Here is a 19,666-nt window from a genome sequence, read left to right on the forward strand (position 1 = left end):
GCTCCCTACCTGACACACATTCTCCTTGAGGGCTGCTCCTCCTCCTCGCTCCCCCTGCATCTTTTTGGATGAAGACACTCCATGGTCATTCTCAGACCCATCCTCATTGAGCTCCTTGGGGCTTGCAGCACTCCCATGGATAGGTATCTCTCCCTTTAGAAAAAAAATCCAGAATTTGGACTGTCAGTATTTCCTGGCCCACCCTCTAGGCTGTTAGTTTGGCTATCAAGCACATACAGGTTTTCAGCTGGGCTGCAAGCAGTGCCTTTAACTCTCATCCTGCCTGCGGAGGGCCCCTCATGCCCTGGGGAAAATGCCCTCCGCACTGTTCCACTCTGAGGTTTTATGAGGAAGTTTTGGTTTGCGCTTTAACCCCAGGTATTCAATTGGCTCACTTGCTGCCCACAACCCCTCTTCATGGGGCTCTCTCTTTGGATTAATTCTGCCCCAACCTGACCCGATAGAAACACTCAGTTTGGTGCCAGAACAGTCCTGGAGCCGCCAATATGGCCCAGAAAGCTTCCCAAAGGCACTGCGTACACACTCCACTGGATGAGATGCAAATGAGCAGAGCATGGTCAAAGCAACCATTATTTCATTCTGCGTATGAGCGCGCCAGGAACACACTGACAGTATTTTAACTGGGGGTGTTGGCTGAGGCGATGCTAGAGAACCAGATTGCTAGTAACCGATCCCGTGGAGCTGCGCCAGTGCCGCGAGTCATCCCAGCCATCTCCTTTAGGGTGCAGTTCTATTCTGCATCCCCCTGCAAGCCTAGATTCTAAGGCCAGACGGGACCCTTCTGATCATTTAGCATGATCTCGTGCATAGCACAGGCCACAACTGCCGGTGGCACTGAAGCATCTTTCAGAAAAAATCCAATCTTGCTTTAAAGATTTCAAGTGACGAGAACCCAGCACATCCCTCGGTGAGCTAAGTCAACAGTTCCTTGCAAGGTCCGAGACGAGCAGCCGCAGCTGCAGAACTTTCAAATCAGAGCGGAGAGACAAGGTGGGGGAGGTAATATCTTTTACTGGCCCAATCTGCGTGGGGGAGAGAGACCAGCTTTCAAGCTTACACAGAGCTACTCTTCAGGTCTGGGAAGGAGAGCCTGTCTGCATCTCTGTGGGGAGCTGGCCCCCACACTGCAGCGGCAGACCAGAAGGAAAGGAGAGTTCCAATTATCCTATGGAGGCCAGGTCCCCTGGAGAGCTACTGGTCCACTGGGTACTGCCTGGGGTTGGGAACGTCCCGTGGGTGCCATGGGGATGAAGGTGTGCATGGCAATACATCAAGTGTTGCAGGGGCATGGGATCAAGATGGCAAATGTGCCTGAGCTCATTGAGGGATCTGAGCAATTGGGCTCACTGAACTTTGCTGGAGCACAGGTGTATTGCATGTGCCTATTCTGTGCCCATTCCCACCTAACCCAAAAAAACTGTCACTCCAAGGTCAGCAAGCCCTAGGGGAGCCCTGTACCTGGTTCCGACAGGCAATAAGATGGCCTGGCACATGCATCACATAAGGATTTTTGAGAACTCTGTTCTTTTCAGAAGCAGACAGACTCACACTCTTCCCACAGCATAGACAGTGAGGTGTCACAGAATCACTGCATACCCGCTGCTCCCCCGGCTCACCAAGCCATATCCTGAGCACAGGCACTTAGATGGTAGTTCATCTGCACACTCAGAAAGCGCAGAGTGGTGGTCCAGTGTGCATTTGGAAAGCTCAAAGCAAGAGGACGGTGCTGCTGACATGCCAGGACAGTCAGGATCATGAGTCCCGTCACAGCTGTCTGCTGTATTCTGCAAAGGATGAGGTATTCTTGCAGCAATCATTCGCAGCCAGACTGAAAAGCAATGCCAACCAAAGCGGTGACTTGCACTTTGCGTGCAAACAAACCTTGAGATGCTGGGGCCACACCTTTTGTCTGGGCAGAGAAAACAGTGGGGATAGATTATGTTGAGGTGTGCAAATGTCAGCATTCCCTGCTGTTAAATACCATTGCTAAGGCTGCAGGTTTGTCATGGTGGTCACAATGTCACAGATACAGATGCTCCCCGGGTTACGCAAGACCCGACTTATGCAAATTTGTACGTACAGAAAAGTTCCATAAGCCAGAAATAAGGATTTTTGAGTTGCGGAAATTTTTGCATAACGTAGGGTATACGTTTCTGACCTATGCAAAATTCGAGTTATGCGAGGCTATACTGAACGGAACGATTGCCTAGTTGGGGGGCGTCTGTACTGTGATTTTTCTATTTGGCTAGGACTTTTCTTTGTGTCTGAGACTTTACTGAAGCTGGGTTTCCCAAATCCTGGGTTGCTGAGCTGGTGTGGAGCTGAGGGTGAGCCCTGGAGAGCTTATTGTGCAGCAGGGGCTCCTGTCCCATGAGGCTCAACCTGACTCCCTGCTACGGGAACTGCAACCTGGTGCATGGGTTTGCAGTGCTGCTCAAGTTTGGTCCGGCCACCCTCTATTATGACAGAGGCAGCTGGGCCAAATCTGAGTAAGTGGCACTGCAAAATAACAGACACTCAGGGTTGCACAGCCACTCATCCAAATTTGGCCCGGTGCCGCTCTGTTATCATGACTGAGGAGTGGCTGGGCCAAACCTGAGAGGCACTGCAACCCCTGCACCAGTTTGCAATGGCTGGAAGGGGAAGCCAAGCAGACAGGTGCTGTTACTGGAGGTGAATGCAGGGTGGGTTCAATTTCCAGATCCCCTCCCTGGGGCCCTCTCCTCCTCACCAGGCCAGGATTAGGGCTGTGGTGCAGAGGCAGAGGGTGCTGTTGTGGGTGGTCAGGATCCCCTCAGGAGGGCAAGGGGGGGGGCAGCAGCAGAGGGGAAGGATTCTGGCCTGTTGAGGACTCCCTCAGGAATCTGGACCCTGGGTGGGGCACAATAAAAGACAATATGAAGTTGGTGGGTCACCATGCTAAAAAGTTCGGGAACCACTGCCATAAAGCGGCTTGAACTTGAATACTTGAAAAAAATGCATATTTTATATAAAGAGCTACAGAGAGTTGACTTTTCCAATCTGTGGCTTTACACACCATTTCCCCAGACCCCTTTGGTTCTTACTACATTTCCCATGGCTGCTCTGTGATTTTTGATTTAAAAAACACCATGAGAGATCTGCAGCCCTAGTCACTGCCTCCTTTGCTAGTGCGTTTCTCCATCACTGTAGACATTTTTAACCTGAGAGGAGTTTGCCCGGAGGAGTTCTGGAGCGAAGTAGGGATGCATTGACGGCACACGGAAGTATGGGACAGAGATAAATGGAGCAAATCATGTTTATTAAGCACACAAAAGTGGAAGACCAGCAGCAACAACAAACTAGATCAAAACCACAATACTACACACCAGGCACTTCTGCGGACGACAGGAGTACGAATGCATGTCCCGGGGAGCCTGAGTCGCTCTGTCCAGTTTGTTGGCAGGGATGGAATGCCATGGAAATGCACAGGAAGGAACAGACCAGTAGGGCACAGACCAAAACGAGCTGCCACCATCCTGTACCACAGCACTGTATGAGGAGGTGGTATGTACAGGTCAGATGCTGGGGACTGCTAATGGGATAATGGCACTAATTGCCTGTGTCTTTGAATGTGCTTTCTCAGGCATTCATTCCCTTTGGAATGCTTGCTCCTGCCTCCTTCTTTCTCTGTCATGAGGGACGTATTACATCACAGTCTCTGTCCTCTTCCCCCACTTGGCTTCTGCCTGGAAGCTGCACATAGGAGCAGAGTCCCCTTTGCACATCCCCCTGCAGCTCCAGGGTCAGATCCTTTTGTTCTCCATTTCCCCCCAAGGACTGGTGAAGTGTTTAGTCCCCTGATGTTCTCAGACGCCTGATCCCTGTCCTGCTCAGCAATGCAGCAGTGGTTCCTGTAACAAAGAAGAGGGTTAATAGGGTTACCGACACTGTAAACCCTTGGAATACCAAGGAGTGCAATAGTTCTGGTTCCTGCTCACCTTGGAATTCCAGTGCCACTCACAGGACCTATCTGAGCAAGCAAGGGCAAGGACTTGGATTATTCTCCTGGATAACATAGGAGGACAGGCTCAAGGAGCCGGAAAGGCACTATGCATTTCCCTGAGGGATCTGGAAATTAGTATTACACCTGATCTGATTAGTAAGTCCAGTCATCTAGCTGTGCAAAGATTACCAGAGACTCCTCCAGATTTCAGATTAAAGTTCTTCTGTTGGATTGCTTCCCCATGTTTCAGAGGGGCACTGCAGGCTTTAGATAGGGCCATCATGGTTGACCTTGAGCAGTTTGCCATCAATAATGCTTATGCCCACGTTTCATGCTTTCAGTGGAAAGCAGAATGAAATAGGTGTGCAGCTACACAAGAGCAGATAAGTAAATAGTGCACTGCTTTGGTGTGGGGTCAACAGAGACAATGTAGCCTGTGTGGGGCCATGCTGCCCCAGGTTTACTGCAGTAGAATGCTCCTGCCAGGACATCTCCTATATTTCAGGGTTTGACCTAAAAGCCCATCCTGCTTGGCTGCCCTTTTGTGTCCAGACACATGCATGGCTAAGCCAGTCACTGTATGTTGAGGGCCTGGGACTTCTGCTCCAGCTTGGAATAATGCTCCACACAGACAAATGTAGAAGGGGCAGCTGAACCTGGTGGAGCAGAGCCAGCTGGGCAGGGGGTGGCATAGGAAGCTGCCATATGCACAGTGGAAGGGAGACTTCCGCTCTCATGAGTTTGCAACTGAACATTTTTCATAAGAACCGGACACATTGCCCCCTCCTCGGCCCTGAATCTGCCAAACCAGCCCGGTCACTGAGAATAAATAACAGCCACGTACCTCGTACAAAGGGCAGGTCTCTCTTCCTCCACCTTCTGCCGCTGTCTCTGCAGCTTACGATTCATTGAAGAGTCCTGGGGAGCCTGGCATGTTCACAAGCATGGCCTGAGCCATATCCTGGACTTGCCCACACCAGAGCTGTCACCCAACCCTGCCTGGCGCTCCAACCTCAGGTTTCACAGGAGGTTGAGTGCAGAAAATACAGTCTTGTTCAGCATGAAAGGGGCAGGTTTCCTCTGCCTCGGAGCAGCTGTTATTATTCCACACTTTGCTGTACTGGACCTTCAGGTGCGTCAGCCTCCCCACACTGTGCACCTGAATGAGGGCTACCCTGCTGGCAAGCCATTTGGATACCCTCTCATAGTCCAGGGCACTCTGAATTACAGAGCTCAGCTGCGACGGGATCTCCTTGTCAACCTAGACACTTGCAAGTGTCCAGACATTTCTCTCCGGCCAGCTGGCAGCATACTCACACCACGGCTGCTAGGAGACCTGCTCTGAAACTGGCGTGCCAGAACACACAGCAATCACAAGCAAGTGGAAGCTGGCAGGAAACAGCACACAATGAGTTGTACAGGGCCTCAGAAAACTTGTTCCCAGGCCAGCAGAAAGTACCGCAGAAAGGCCACCACTGCCATGCCTGGGGCCCTGAGAGGAAGTGGCAGGAGGGCAACCTGATCACCCGTGCTTCCCCCAACACTAGTACCGCACCAGTGGAGACTGCCATGGCAGTGAGCAGCAGAGGGGTTAGCCTTGCTCGGGTGAACAGCTGTGAACCACTGGGAGCCATTACAGCAACAGAGTGATAAGAAATGCCTACAGCTGGCTCCTGACATACATCCTGCCAGCACTGGGTGTTGTTCAAGGTGAGCCATTTGAAGTGGAAGGCCCAGGGGTGTCCCTCCTCTCCCAGGACATGTCTTGGGGAGACCTGGCTCATTCTTAAAAGGCAAAATGTGGCTGTCAGAGATACTGTTATGAGCGGTCTCTGGCAGGGCGCTTTCACATATCCAAAGAGGGAGTGACCCACTGGCGCAGGGGAAACAGCCCAACTCTGACCTCTGGATTGGCAGAGGTTGCCAGAAAGCAACCAAGTGCCCTGACCTCATGAGTGGCTCTCAATACCCGCTTCCACAACTCTGCAGCTAATGCTGGAGCACAGAACGCAGACAAGAGGCGACTGCAGCGTGTAATGCCCACACTCCAAAGTTCGTTCTGCTTACCGGTGCGCAAGAAGACAGCATTCCCCGCTGCAGCAGCCACAGCCTTTCAGTTGAATGAAAAACCTTCCAAACTGGCAAAGCAAAACGCCAGGTGAAATTCCGCTCTGTCATTGCTTCGAACCCTCTCTCACGGTGAAATCAGCTGAGCAATAGCCCCAAAATTAAGCCCAAGCTTCAGTGGTCTTTAAAAAACAGCTGCTAATTCAAAGTGATACATTCCATTTAAACTCAGAACAATTTAAACTCTTCTCTTCCATTTAGCCAATCAAATGCTGCAGAGTTTGTTTTTCAGTTGATACTCTGAAGAAGGAGAGGAGAGGTTAAAGGGTTCCTTGATAAAGTTTGCAACACCTAGAAGGACTAGCAGTACCTCAGAACTGGGAGCTTCCCCCAGTGCATCTTCACTCCTTCCTTTCTTGTACTGCGCTGTAGCTGGGGAGTATCGCTGTCTCTTGCGCTTTCTCTGCTTCTCAGGGAGTCTGTCAGGAGCTGATGGGAGAGATACGTGTCAAGACAATGGAGAAATAATAGTTCTCCTGGCCATGGGCAGTGCAGTGAATTCTGCAGTTCAGGCTGGGAAGCTCAAAACTTGTCCCACTGCACTAATGGATAATGAGGCCAGGTCCAGTACAAGCCTGCAAGCAATGCCTTGGAATGCAGTTCCCAAATGGCTATACTGGTGACACCTCCTGTTCCTGCAGCCCCTCACAAGGGCATGAACCTGGGAAATGGGGATTCATATTGGTTTTGGCATGGCAGCAGAAAAACTCAAAGCCATTCCTGCTCTCCCTGAGACCCCAGCGGGGAAGCGCTGCAGCCAGCTCAAAGCACTGTGAGAGGTTAAGAGATTTTTTTTTTTTTTTTTTTTAAAGGATTACTTGTGGCATCTTAGAGACTAACAAATTTATTTGAGCATAAGCTTTTGTGAGCTACGGCTCACTTCATCGGATGCATGAGATTTTAAAGTTATTAATCCAAATGCTAATCAACTGTCCCCCTTTCCTAAGTATTGCAACTCAAACTTCCTTGACTTTGGCTCAAGGGAGGGAAAAAGTGCAATACAACTGCAAAATTCTCTTCTGGCAGATCGGCCCCTGCTGAGCTTGGTGCAGGGCTCTCTGTGGCACAAGACCCCCTACAACAGCCACAACAGACACCCTCAGTAACACCCTCACTTTGGGCCAATGGCTAGGGGCGTGAATCCCACAACTGGGCCTTGGCCTGCAGGGGCACTGAGCACTAGAGAAGCTGCCTTCCATGGAAGGTGTGTATGTCCAGTATCTCCACTGCCCACAGGAAAGGGAAGATGCACTGCCATCTTTTGATAAATGAAAGCAATCAAATCAGGAGTCCAGGGCATTACTCCTGGCAGCTTGAGAGCTATTACTGAGTGCACAATATCCACTGTCCGTATTCAGTCACAGCAGTATGTAATGTGCTGGCTTGGCACCTGCATCATGACAGGTACTAGAGAAAAAGCAAATCTGGTTCCACAGGCCACCGTCTTTAAGGGAGGAATGGAAATTCCCACTGCCTCTTCCCCTTCCAAAATGCAGGGCTTTCAAAACCTGGCTTTCAAAAGAGACAGAAATCTCTAAATCTCGGTATCCCCCAAAAACTCATCATCAGTAACAACCTGGCAGGACCTCAGGAGAAAAACTGCACTGAGAAACCTCTATCTGAACAAGCAGAAGGCACCCATCTAACCCCAGCCCCACCGCAGGACAGTGCTCTGGAGACAGAGTGCCATTCACAGCTGTATTGTGCTCGCGGTTGCTCTCTTCACCAATTTCACACTTTACAGAGCTTACCGGGGGGGGGGGGGAAGGGGGCACAACTTTGAACAAATCAATTAGTTCTCCTGAGCGGTAAATGCCTATGTAAACCCTGACTGGGTGCTATGTATACACATGCTCTTCTGCCACAGGAACTAACTAATGTGGTTTGCCAAGAGCCCTGGCTAGACTACCCCAGGAATGACACCAGGGGCTCCTTGCTTCGTTTCACAGATGCCTAGTATTTCCTACCTTCTCCGAGATCCAAAAACTGGGGTGTGGAATAAAATTCAGAAAGGTCACTCTCCAGAGGGCCAGCATGAAAACACTGGGAATAAACAAGATTGAAACAATTTACCAGTTGCATTCAGACACGAGCAAGGAGATGCGTTTTCCTGAGCAATTCAAGCTGAATGTTTTTATGAACTGCTGTTTATAAGTAATATCTCAGATTCCAACGAACCGAAAGAGATCAGAGAAAACAGGATCTGCTTCGTGTCGGACAAATCTTTGTAAACAGTAAGTCAACTGGCTGGCCAGCTGGAGTGCTCTGGCTGCTGCTGTTTATCATGCTGACCAGTGTCATCTCACTGGTTCCTCATGCTCCCCTCCTGTGTGTTGAATCCACCTGTTGTCTCTCATCGTACACTTAGCCAGTGAGCTCACTGGGACAGAGCCTGTCTCTCTGCCATACGTTCATACAGGGCTTAGGACAACGGGGTCCTAATCTTGGGATGCTACCGCACCACTAACATTAACAATCCTGTTGTCTGGGGGGGCTTCACGCAGCAACAAGGGAGAGAGAAACATCTTTCAAAATAGGAAAATGCAATTACAAACCCACAAAAATTGGCAAGGGCTCTTGGGTAGGCACAAAACCTAAAATGTATGCACAATTCTGATCTCCCATTTGTAAGAAAGATTAATTCAAACTGGAACAGGTGCAGAGAGGGGCTACTAGGATGATCCTTATGAGAGGAGACTCACAGAGCTTCGCTTGTTTAGCCTAACCAAATGAAGGCCTAGGGGCGATATGGTTCCTCTCTATACATATATGAGAGGGATAAACACCAGGGAAGGAGGGGAGTTATTTAAGTTAAGGGCCAATGATGGCATAAGAACAAATGGATATAAACTGGCCATCAACAAGTTTAGGCTTGAAATCAGACAAAGGTTTGTAACCATCAGAAGAGTGAAGTTCTGGAATAGCCTCCGCAGTGGAGACAAAAAAACTAACTTGTTTCAAGACTAAGCGTGCTATGGAAGGGGAACTATGATGGGATTGCCTGTAAGGACATATGGCTCATCCATGATGCTATTAGTGACCATCTCCCAAGGCCGGACGTGGGACACTAGAAGAGGAGGGCTCTGAGTTACTACACACAATCCTTTCCCAAGTGTCAGGCTGGTGGTTCTCACCCACTGTTCACCATATTTCGGGTTGGGAAGGAATTTTGCACCAGGTCAGATTTGGCAGAGACCATGGGAAGTTTTTCGACTTCCTCTGCGGCATGGGTTACTTGCAGGTTTAACCTAATGTAAATGTTGGATTCTTTAAAAAAGAAAAGGAGGACTTGTGGCACCTTAGAGACTAACAAATTTATTTGAGCATAAGTTTTCGTGAGCTACAGCTCACTTCATCGGATGCATTTGTAGCTCACAAAAGCTTATGCTCAAATAAATTTGTTAGTCTCTAAGGTGCCACAAGTACTCTTTTTCTTTTTTTGCGAATACAGACCAACACAGCTGCTACTCTGAAACCTGTTGGATTCTTTGTAACTTAAAGTCTTTAAATCATGATTTGAAGATGTCAGTAACTCAGCTAGAGGTTAGAAATCTATTGCAGGAGTGGGTGGACGAGGCTCTATGGCCTGCAATGTGCAGGAGGTCAGACTAGATGATCATGATGGTCAACTTCTGACGTTAAAAGTCTGAATCTTTTTATCTCATTTTTTGAAACCATGTAACCTGGTGAACATTAGAGACCAATGGGTGATTTTCCTTTAAACATCAGAATCCAACAGCACACAGAGAGCAACTTGAACATTTCATACCATCAGAATCCCGTCAATTTAAAGTACAGGTTTGATGAGACCCAACTAAGACTCATTCTGATGTTCACCAGCTCACAGAGGAGGGTAATGAGAGAAATGTCATCCCCACTTCAGAGAAAATTTGGTATATGAAAATTCTGGGGCTAGGACCTCAGGATCAAGGTCAAGCAGCAACAGAATAGAACACATGGAGAACACATTGCACTATAAGGTGGGTAGAAAGCTGGCTAGATTGTCGGGCTCAACGGGTAGTGATCAATGGCTCCATGTCTAGTTGGCAGCCGGTGTCAAGTGGAGTGCCCCAGGGGTCGGTCCTAGGGCCCGTTTTGTTCAATATCTTCATAAATGATCTGGAGGATGGTGTGGATTGCACTCTCAGCAAATTTGCGGATGATACTAAACTGGGAGGAGTGGTAGATACGCTGGAGGGGAGGGATAGGATACAGAAGGACCTAGACAAATTGGAGGATTGGGCCAAAAGAAATCTAATGAGGTTCAATAAGGATAAGTGCAGGGTCCTGCACTTAGGATGGAAGAATCCAATGCACCGCTACAGACTAGGGACCGAATGGCTCGGCAGCAGTTCTGCGGAAAAGGACCTAGGGGTGACAGTGGACGAGAAGCTGGATATGAGTCAGCAGTGTGCCCTTGTTGCCAAGAAGGCCAATGGCATTTTGGGATGTATAAGTAGGGGCATAGCGAGCAGATCGAGGGACGTGATCGTTCCCCTCTATTCGACACTGGTGAGGCCTCATCTGGAGTACTGTGTCCAGTTTTGGGCCCCACACTACAGGAAGGATGTGGATAAATTGGAAAGAGTACAACGAAGGGCAACGAAAATGATTAGGGGTCTAGAGCACATGACTTATGAGGAGAGGCTGAGGGAGCTGGGATTGTTTAGTCTGCAGAAGAGAAGAATGAGGGGGGATTTGATAGCTGCTTTCAACTACCTGAAAGGGGGTTTCAAAGAGGATGGCTCTAGACTGTTCTCAATGGTAGCAGATGACAGAACGAGGAGTAATGGTCTCAAGTTGCAATGGGGGAGGTTTAGATTGGATATTAGGAAAAACTTTTTCACTAAGAGGGTGGTGAAACACTGGAATGCGTTACCTAGGGAGGTGGTAGAATCTCCTTCCTTAGAGGTTTTTAAGGTCAGGCTTGACAAAGCCCTGGCTGGGATGATTTAACTGGGACTTGGTCCTGCTTTGAGCAGGGGGTTGGACTAGATGACCTTCTGGGGTCCCTTCCAACCCTGATATTCTATGATTCTATGAGACTCCCTACTCCAACCGGAAAGTCTACTGTAGAGCACTTCCACCTGGGAGTCCTGGTGAGAGCTCCCTGGAGTTCCCTTTGCCAATGCAAATTAAAGGAGAGGGATGTTTCACAGCAGAAACTATCCAGTCCCCATAAGAAGCAAAGTTGTTTCCCTAGTTATCTAACTTCAATTGTTTTATTCACTGTAACACACAGACCAAAATGTGGAGACTCAGCACAGGGGTCATATGGCTAAACATGACCTGGTGCTGGCAGGTTTTGTTGGTACTGTCGGGAAGCAGTGCTAGTTGGGATGAATTTATAAGGAGATTTTGTATAACATGTTCTGAATTGATTTGCACTGAGCATTCCCTAAAAATCATGAGTGTCACCATAGCCGAGGACATATTGCTACCCCAAGAGTCTGAGATCCACATTATTACATCATAATTCAGCTAGACACATAACATGGTGTCTGGTATTTAATTTCCAGCTAGCATTCAGGGTTTGCTGGAAGGAATGTACCTTCTTTGGAGGAGTCCACCCCTCCTTCTTTGGCATAAACACAGCATCCAAATCATTGGATTCCAAGAGCTTCTTAGTTGGCTTCCTCTGGCGCTTACTCTCCAAGTTCCCTGCAATAAAGATCTAATTAGGAAAAATACAGTTTCTTTAACTGGATTCAGATTAACAAAATCCATTATCAGATACCAACTGACATTTAAAATCTCATCCACCTGCTACCCCTTGTGTCTTAGACTGTAGGTTCTCAGAGGTAGTGACTATTAGGCATTTTACATGAGTGGAGCACCCAGCGTTACACACTTCAGCCTGGCTGTGCTCTTTAGGTTTTACCACAATATCTATGTTTAAACAACAACGTCAAACTCACAGAAAAATCGGAGCTGTCAGGTCAGACAGCACACACCAGCAATGCAACTTAGAGAGAGCCAGGCAATCAGCAGCTACATCACTCAACAGCCCACTGACCACCGCTCACCAGTCCCCTTCTCCACCTCAACGAGTTCCCTTCCACCACCCACAACCCACGTATCTCCACCTCTATCCTGAACACCAGCTGTCTGTACCATTGTGTGTTCACATGTTACCATCAGGTTGGTATGGCTTCAAAATTTACATTCGATGTACTTCTATATTTGATTCTGTATTGGTGCATTTAGGTGAGTGGATCCAATTGCTGGTAAGTGTTTTGGGCAGCTTCTTCAGACCATAGCTACAGTGCTTCTGGTCTCGCAATCACGGGGAAAGATCAAGTCCAACTCAAGCACCTGCCTCGTACAGATGCAGCAACTACACTATGATCCTGTTTATCCAAAATGTTTTGGGGACATCAAAAAAAACCTTTCAGACTAACAGGAATATAACTGTTGCAAGCAGCATCCATGCAGAGATAAACATGATCAGAAAAAACGGTTACTCACCTTCTCATAACTGTTGCTCTTCGAGATGTGTTGTTCATGTCCATTCCAATCAGGTATGCATGTGCTGCGTGCAAACCAGCCGGAAGATTTTTCCCCTAGCAGCATCCGGAGGGTCGTTCTGGGTGCCACCTGGAGTCATGCCTTCATGGCGCCTAATATAGGGCCCTGCCAACCTGCCACCCCTAAGTTCCTTCTTGCCGACTGCTCCAACAGAGGGGTAGAAGAGTGGGTACTGGAATGGACATAAACAACGCATCTTGAAGAACCGTTACGAGGAGTAACTGTTTTTTCTTCTTTGAGTGCTTGGTTCATGTCAATTCCAATCCAGTGACTCACAAGTCTAAATTAAGGAGGTGGGATTGGAGTCTTCCATTGATTAGAGCACTGCTCATCAGAAGGCTGCATCACCTCTGGCCTGCTGAGTGATCACACAGCGCATGGTGAAAGTGGGTATGGAGGACCACATCGCTGCTCTGCGGATTTCCTGGGTGGAAACCTGTGCCAGGAATGCTGCTGAGGGGAGGCCTGAGCTCTGGTGGTGTGTGCAGTGATTCACTGAGAGGGCACCTTTGCTAAGTTGTAGCACTCCCGAATGCAGGACGTGATCCATGACGAGATACATTGAGAGGAGACGGAGACTTTTCATTCTGTCCGCCACTGCCACGAATAACTGGACGACCTTCAGAAAGGCTTTGTTCACTCGATGTAGAAGGCTAGCGCTCTGTGGACATCCAGAGAGTGAAGCCTCTGCTCCCTGGCACTGGAGTGAGGCTAAGGGTAGAATACAGGGAGGAAGATGTCCTGGTTGACGTGAAATTGGGAAACAACTTTTGGGAGAAAAGCCGGGTGAGGCCTGAGCTGAACCTTGTCCTTATGGAACACGGTGTGAGGGGGATTTGAGGTTAGGGCTGTGCTCAGACACACTCCGAGCTGAGGTTATCACCACCAGAAACACCACCTTGTATGAGAGAGAAGCAGGGAGCACGTTGCCAGTGGCTCAAATGGCGGCCCCATAAGTCTGGAAAGAACCAGATTGAGGTCCGAAGCCGGGACCGGCTGTCGGACCTGTGGGTATAGCCTGTCGAGACCTTTAAGGAAGCGACTGACCAACAGGTTGGCAAAGACTGAGCGTGCCTCTGCACCTGGGTGCAAGGCGGAGATGGCAGCCAAGTGAACCCTTATTGACGACACGGATAGCCCCTGCTGCTTGAGGTGGAGGAGATAGTCCAGTATAAGTGGCACAGAGGTGACAGTTGGACAGGAGATGCTGCGCTGACCAGACTGAAAATCTCTTCCACTTTGCAAGGTAGACAGCTCTCGTGGAGCGTTTCCTGCTGCAAAGGAGAACTTGTCTGACTTGATCAGAGCAAGAAAGCTCCACTGGGTTCAGCCATGGAGCTTCCACACTGTGAGGTGGAGCGACTAGAGGTTCGGATGTTAGAGATGGCTGTGATCCTGAGTTAGTAAGTCCAGGGAGAGCAGCAAGGTGACCAGGGTTTCCACGGACATTTCCAGGAGTGATGCGTACCAGTGCAGGCAGGTCCAGGCTGGAGCTATCAATATCACTGAAGCTTCTTCCCTCCGTACCTTGAGGAGCACCTTGTGAATGAGAGGGATGGGCAGGAACGTGTAGAGGAGACAGCCTCCCCCGGGAGGAGGAATGCATCCACAATGGAGCCCGGGCTGTGGTTCAGGAGGGAGCAAAACTGCTGACACTTCCTGTTGCATTGCGTGGCGAACAGGTCTATTGGGGGAAAGCCCCACCGATAGAAAATTGAGGTCACGACGCCCGGGCAAAGGGACCGCTTGTGGCCATGGAACAAGCTGCTGAGATGGTCTGCCAGCTCGTTCTGTACTCCAGGGAGATACGATGCTTGCAGGTGTATTGAGTGCTCTACACAGAAGTCCCACAGCATGAGGGCTTCCTGGCACAGGGGAGAGGAGCGTGCACCCCCAGTTTGTTGATATAAAACTTCGCCAAGGTATTGTCTGTCAGGACTAATACACATCTCCCTGCTAAGTGGGCTCTGAAAGTCTGGTATGCCAGGCGCGCCGCTCTCTGCTCTTTAACATTGATGTGTAGAGAGAGACCCACCTGAGATCAGAGGCCTTGTGTTCTGAGGTGTCCCAAACATGCTCCCCAGCCCAAGTCTAACATGTCCGTCCCCAATGAGAGGGCTGGGAGCTGGTGGCTGACCCAGTTCGTCAAATGTCATTCTTATGAAGATGACTTGCATCTCTACTTGAGCTCTGGATTGGCCCTTGATCAGCCAGTTGTCGAGGTATGGGAACACCGGCACCTGTCACCTACACAGGAACGTGCCCACAACTGCCAGGCACTTGGTGAATACTTGAGGTGCCACTGACAGGCCGAATGGGAGGACTGTGAACTGGTAGTGGGTGTTGTTCACCACAAACCTGAGGTACTTCCTGTGGGACAGAGTTATCGCTATGTGAAAGTACGAGTTCTTCAAGTTGAGGGCGGCTTACCAGTTTGCTGGATCCAGTGAAGGGATGATGGAAGCCGAAGAGACCATGCGGAATTTGAGTTTCTTCACGAACCTGTTGAATTCTCGCAGGTCTAGGATGGGCCTGAGCCTGCCCTTGGCTTTTGGTATTAGGAAATACTGGGACTAGAAGCCCTTGCCCTTCAGCTCCCGAGGAACCTCTTCCACTGCCCCTACTGAAAGGGGCGAGTGCACCTCCTGTACAAGGAGTTGCTCATGAGAGGGATGCCTGAAGACGGATGGGGAAGGGGGTAGAAGGGCACAGAATTGGATGGAGTATCCCCTCTTTACTGTGTGGAGCACCCAGTAGTCTGAGGTGACACGGGACCACGCATGGTAGAAAGCGGATAGTCAGAACAAAAAAGTAAGATGAGGTAGATCCAGTTTTTGATCTGGTACACCGTCCTCGTGCACGCCTTCAGAAGGCCTGTTTCTGGCCCACAGAAGACTTGGTCTGGCCAAAGGACAGGTGAGGCCTCTTCCCGCTGCTCCTGTTCCTCCTCCGGGAACCGTCCTGTCAGTTTTGCTGGTAAACCGTGGAGGTTGCGGCCTGAAATGCCTGTATAGTGTCACCAAGATCTAGATCTCCTGCTGCTGGACCTATCTGAAAGATAGGACTCCTCCTCGGACTCAGAAAAAGGCGACCACGGAGGAGCAGTACTGGCTGGTGCCGAAGAGCAGTGCCAAACTTCTGGGGACGGATGCAGCTCCCCCCAACCCCATGGGTGGTTGGTGCCAGGGAGTGGCACACCGGAGATGGGGTGCAGCGTGACATCATCGCCGGCTTGCTCCTAGATGGAATAGGCAGCCTGGCTGACACCGATGTCTCATCTCTCCTTGGGGAAGGTGGAGCTGTCAGGTGAACAAGGTCCTGCGCTACCTCAAAATTCTCCGGAGTGGAGTGGAGTTGAATGTCCTGGCCATGACAGTCCAGAGAGCAGTAGTGAGCCAGACTCGACTGGACCCCTTGCGGGGTACAAGTCAATGAGTCCCTAGGAGTTGTCAGGCCCGAAGTAGGCTGGATGGGCTGAGGCCTTTCTCCATTCTAGGAGCTGACTTGCGCACCGTCGGCACCGGTGCACTCGGGAAGTTCCAGCTAGCCGTCACTGGCGGTAAGAAGGAACTGAGGAGGTGGCGGGTCGGCAGGGCCCTATATTGGGTGCTATGAAGGCGCGACTCCAGGGGGTGTCCAGGCCGACCCTACGGATGCTGCTAGGTAAAAAATATTCTGGCTGTTGTGCATGCAGTGTGCACACACCTGATTGGAATGGACATGACATATGCACTCAAAGAAGAAGAGGGAGTTCTGAATACCCAGGTTTGGATAAACACGTAGTATGCGGAGAGCACATCACGTTATGGACAATGCTGGGAAATGTGAAGCGAGCAGCTGATTCTTTGGCTACCAAATTTATAATTTATGCTTGCTCTCTTACAGCCACATTACTGAGTTTAACAAAACAGAAACCAGAGAACAGTTCTTCAGCTTTCCAGCACGGATCTGAGTCAGAATTCCTGCCGCTAGACGCAAAGCAGACTCAAGCATTTCAGAACGGAGGCATGCTGCATATCGCTTACCTGATTTCAGGAAACGTTCCTCTGCCTCCAGAGAACAAGCAGAAACTTCAGACACATCAGGGGAAGATAACATCAGCTCTGGCAAATCTGAATGTCCTTCTATGAGTAGGTCAGTGGGCTCAGAGGAACGGGATACTGGCTCTTCTAACAGCAAATGTTCTGCTTCAAGGACCGGAGGAGAATCTTTGGTTGAAGAGGAAGATGGAGTTGACAGCACAGGGTTCTGCTCCAGCTGCACATTCTGGATATCACTTCCACGACTGCATCGTGCTGGAAGCTTTTCCTCCCCCTTGAACTCAGACCTCTCCCGAGAGCTCACCTAGCAGCAGCAACAGATATAGATGGAAGTGGGTTTAACCTGCCCTGTGCTATGCACAGCAAGAACACAAACAACATACTGCGGGGATACAAACCAGAGCCCAGAGCAAAAACCACAGAACAGGAGTTAGCAGCATGACGCTCTCACCTACCCTTTGCAATTGCTCCTGGCCCCTCTTTGATTTTTTCTTAGGTGCAAATATCTGATCATATTCTTCTGCATATTCCAGAAGCCGTTTGCTCGGCTTTCTAAGGCGTTTCTTTTCTGAATATGCTATGAAAAAAGAAAACAGCTTCAGGATGAAGTTTCTGAGAAGAGCAAAAGGCTGGCATGAAATCCACTTCTAGCCTGTCCGTAGAGGTTGCTCCAGTACCGTTTTCCGGAAGCACCGTGAAGAAAAGGCAGTGTAATCCAGAGGAGAAAAGTCCCTTCACATGATTCTCTTGGACAAATTGTTATCTTTAGGGGGATGTCTGCACTGTGACAAAAGACTTGCGGCATAGCTGCAGCTAGCCGGGTTACCTGACTGTCTCGCTGGGCTAGAAAATTGCAGTGTAGACACTCAGGCTTGGGCTGGAACCTGGGCTCTGGGACCTTGCCCCCCTTAGGGTCTCAGAGCCCAGAGCCCGAAGTCTACACTGCAATTTTATACCCCACAGCCCAAGCCTGAGTCACCTGATCCAGGCCAACTCTGTGTCTTTTACTGCAGTGTAGATTTTCTAGTTCCCAACTTATTAACCCTTCTTGGCACAGTGGGTCAGATTTTCAAAAGTGCCCAAGAGAGCCAGGCACCCTGAACTCTCACTGACAGTCAGAGAGAGTTCACCAGCAGATCCTACGCAGGCACATCTGGAAATCTCACCCTGCATCTCCCTTTCCTAAGCTCCCCCCTGCCACTGAACCGTTTCACACCATTTCCCTGTTATTTCAGACTCTCTCCCACTCTCTGTTGTTAAGACTGAAGATGTTGCTCTTTATAACGTAGTTTAGAGTTAAGCCAGAGTTTCACTAGAAGCTGTGCTGGAAGCCTCTCTCCTTCCCACCTTTATTCCGTGCAGCATCCTATACCTGGGAGAGCCTTCAGGTGTCTCCCTCCCGCTCCTTCTGCAAACCCACTTCTTCCACTTCGCTTCACAACAGTCCACGCTGCTATGATGCTGCCTGATCTGTTTGCTGTCTCAATCAGACTGCATGTTCCTCAGGGCACAGACCTGCCTTCCATAGCTTTGAAAAGCATTGTAGTATTACAGAAAAATAAATGATAAAAATGCTTCCATTCATAGATTCCGAAGCAAGAAGGAACCCTTGTGGTCATCTAGTGTGACCTCTTGCATAGCACAGTCCAGAGACCTGCCCCACAATAACTGCTAGAGCAGAGCGTTTAGAAAAACATCCAGCCTTGATTTAAAAATTGCCAGTGATGGGAGAATCCACTATGACCCTCAGTAAAAATTGTTCCAGTGGTTAGTCACCCTTCCTGTTAAAAAAAAGTAGGCCTTGTTTCCCATCTGAATTTGTCTAGCTTCAATTCCCAGCCATTGGATCGTGTTAGAGCTCTCTCTGCTACACTGAAGAGTGAATTATTAAATATTTGTTCCCCATGTAGATACTTCTAGACCATAATCAAGTCACCCCTTAACCTTCTCTTTGTTAAACTAAATAGATTTGAGCTCTTTGAGTCCGTCACTCTGAGGCAGGTTTTCTAACCCTTTCATCATTCTTGTGGCTCTACTCAGTCCTCCCCAATTTATCAACATTCTTACTGAACTGTGACCAGAACTGGACACAGGATTCCAGCAGTGGTCACACCAGTGCCAAATACGGAGGTAAAATAACTACTTCTGAGGGAATTCTGCACCAAAAAATTAAATATTCTGTACACATTTTAAAATCTGCATATTTTATTTGTCAAAACAACACAATATAATCACATCATTTTCAATTATTTGCTGGTAAGTATTTTGAAATAAATTACCAAAAGAATTGAAAATGGTGTGATTATATTGTTATTGTGTTTTTGGGTTGTTTTGACAATTAAAATATGCAGAACTTAGCAAAATTTTTAGTTTTTCAGTTCAGAATTCCCTCAAGAGTACCACGGTTCTGTGTGATGAAATCTGGATGCTCCTCATGGGGAGTCTGGGTGGCTCAGTGCAGGTTTTGGGGGCAGGGGGTATGGGACTCTGCAGGGGAGTCCAGGTGAAGGTGGTCAGGGCTCAGTGCGGGGGGCCCTGGGGGAATGTGGCTTGGGTGAGTGGGGGGTCAGGGTGCAGCTGGTTGGGACTAAGTAGGATGGGGGTCTGGGTGTGGGGGGCTCCTGATGCAGGGGGTAAGGCTTGGCAGGGTGGAGGTTTGGTGAGCTTGGTGGTGGAGTTCTGGCTGCTGGGGGATCCTGATGCAGAGGGGGCTCAGTGGGGAGGGTTCCGGGTGCGGCAAGGGGTCACTGTACAGGAAGCTGCTCCACATCCACCCAACCCCTGTGCATCTAGACCCCCGGCACCTAACCTCCCTCCCCCCACTGAGCCTTACCTCCCTACACACCTGGAACCTCACAAACACCACCACCCTCGCCCCGCAGTCAGACACACACACACACACACATGGGGTGAAGAGATTCCTGCAGCTAGTGGAAGTTTCTCGGGCTTGATCTGACCCAGCCCTGGCTGCTCCGTGCAGGGAAGG

General features: G+C 49.4%; 1 protein-coding gene across 1 annotated transcript in view; it reads right to left on the reverse strand.

The window, feature by feature from the left end:
• Positions 1-19,666, reverse strand: part of NSD1 (nuclear receptor binding SET domain protein 1) — a 137,515-nt gene that overhangs the window by 41,876 nt on the left and 75,973 nt on the right. Inside the window, exons 8-14 of the mRNA XM_043490689.1 lie at positions 17,136-17,257; positions 16,666-16,984; positions 11,664-11,773; positions 8,080-8,155; positions 6,423-6,541; positions 1,638-1,805; positions 10-153 (exon numbers count right to left, since the gene is read on the reverse strand). Coding sequence (XP_043346624.1) covers positions 10-153; positions 1,638-1,805; positions 6,423-6,541; positions 8,080-8,155; positions 11,664-11,773; positions 16,666-16,984; positions 17,136-17,257 — 1,058 coding nt within the window. The remainder of the gene's footprint in view (positions 1-9; positions 154-1,637; positions 1,806-6,422; positions 6,542-8,079; positions 8,156-11,663; positions 11,774-16,665; positions 16,985-17,135; positions 17,258-19,666) is intronic.

Source organism: Dermochelys coriacea, chromosome 8, assembly GCF_009764565.3.
Source record: "Dermochelys coriacea isolate rDerCor1 chromosome 8, rDerCor1.pri.v4, whole genome shotgun sequence".
Classification (NCBI taxonomy): Eukaryota; Metazoa; Chordata; order Testudines; family Dermochelyidae; genus Dermochelys; species Dermochelys coriacea.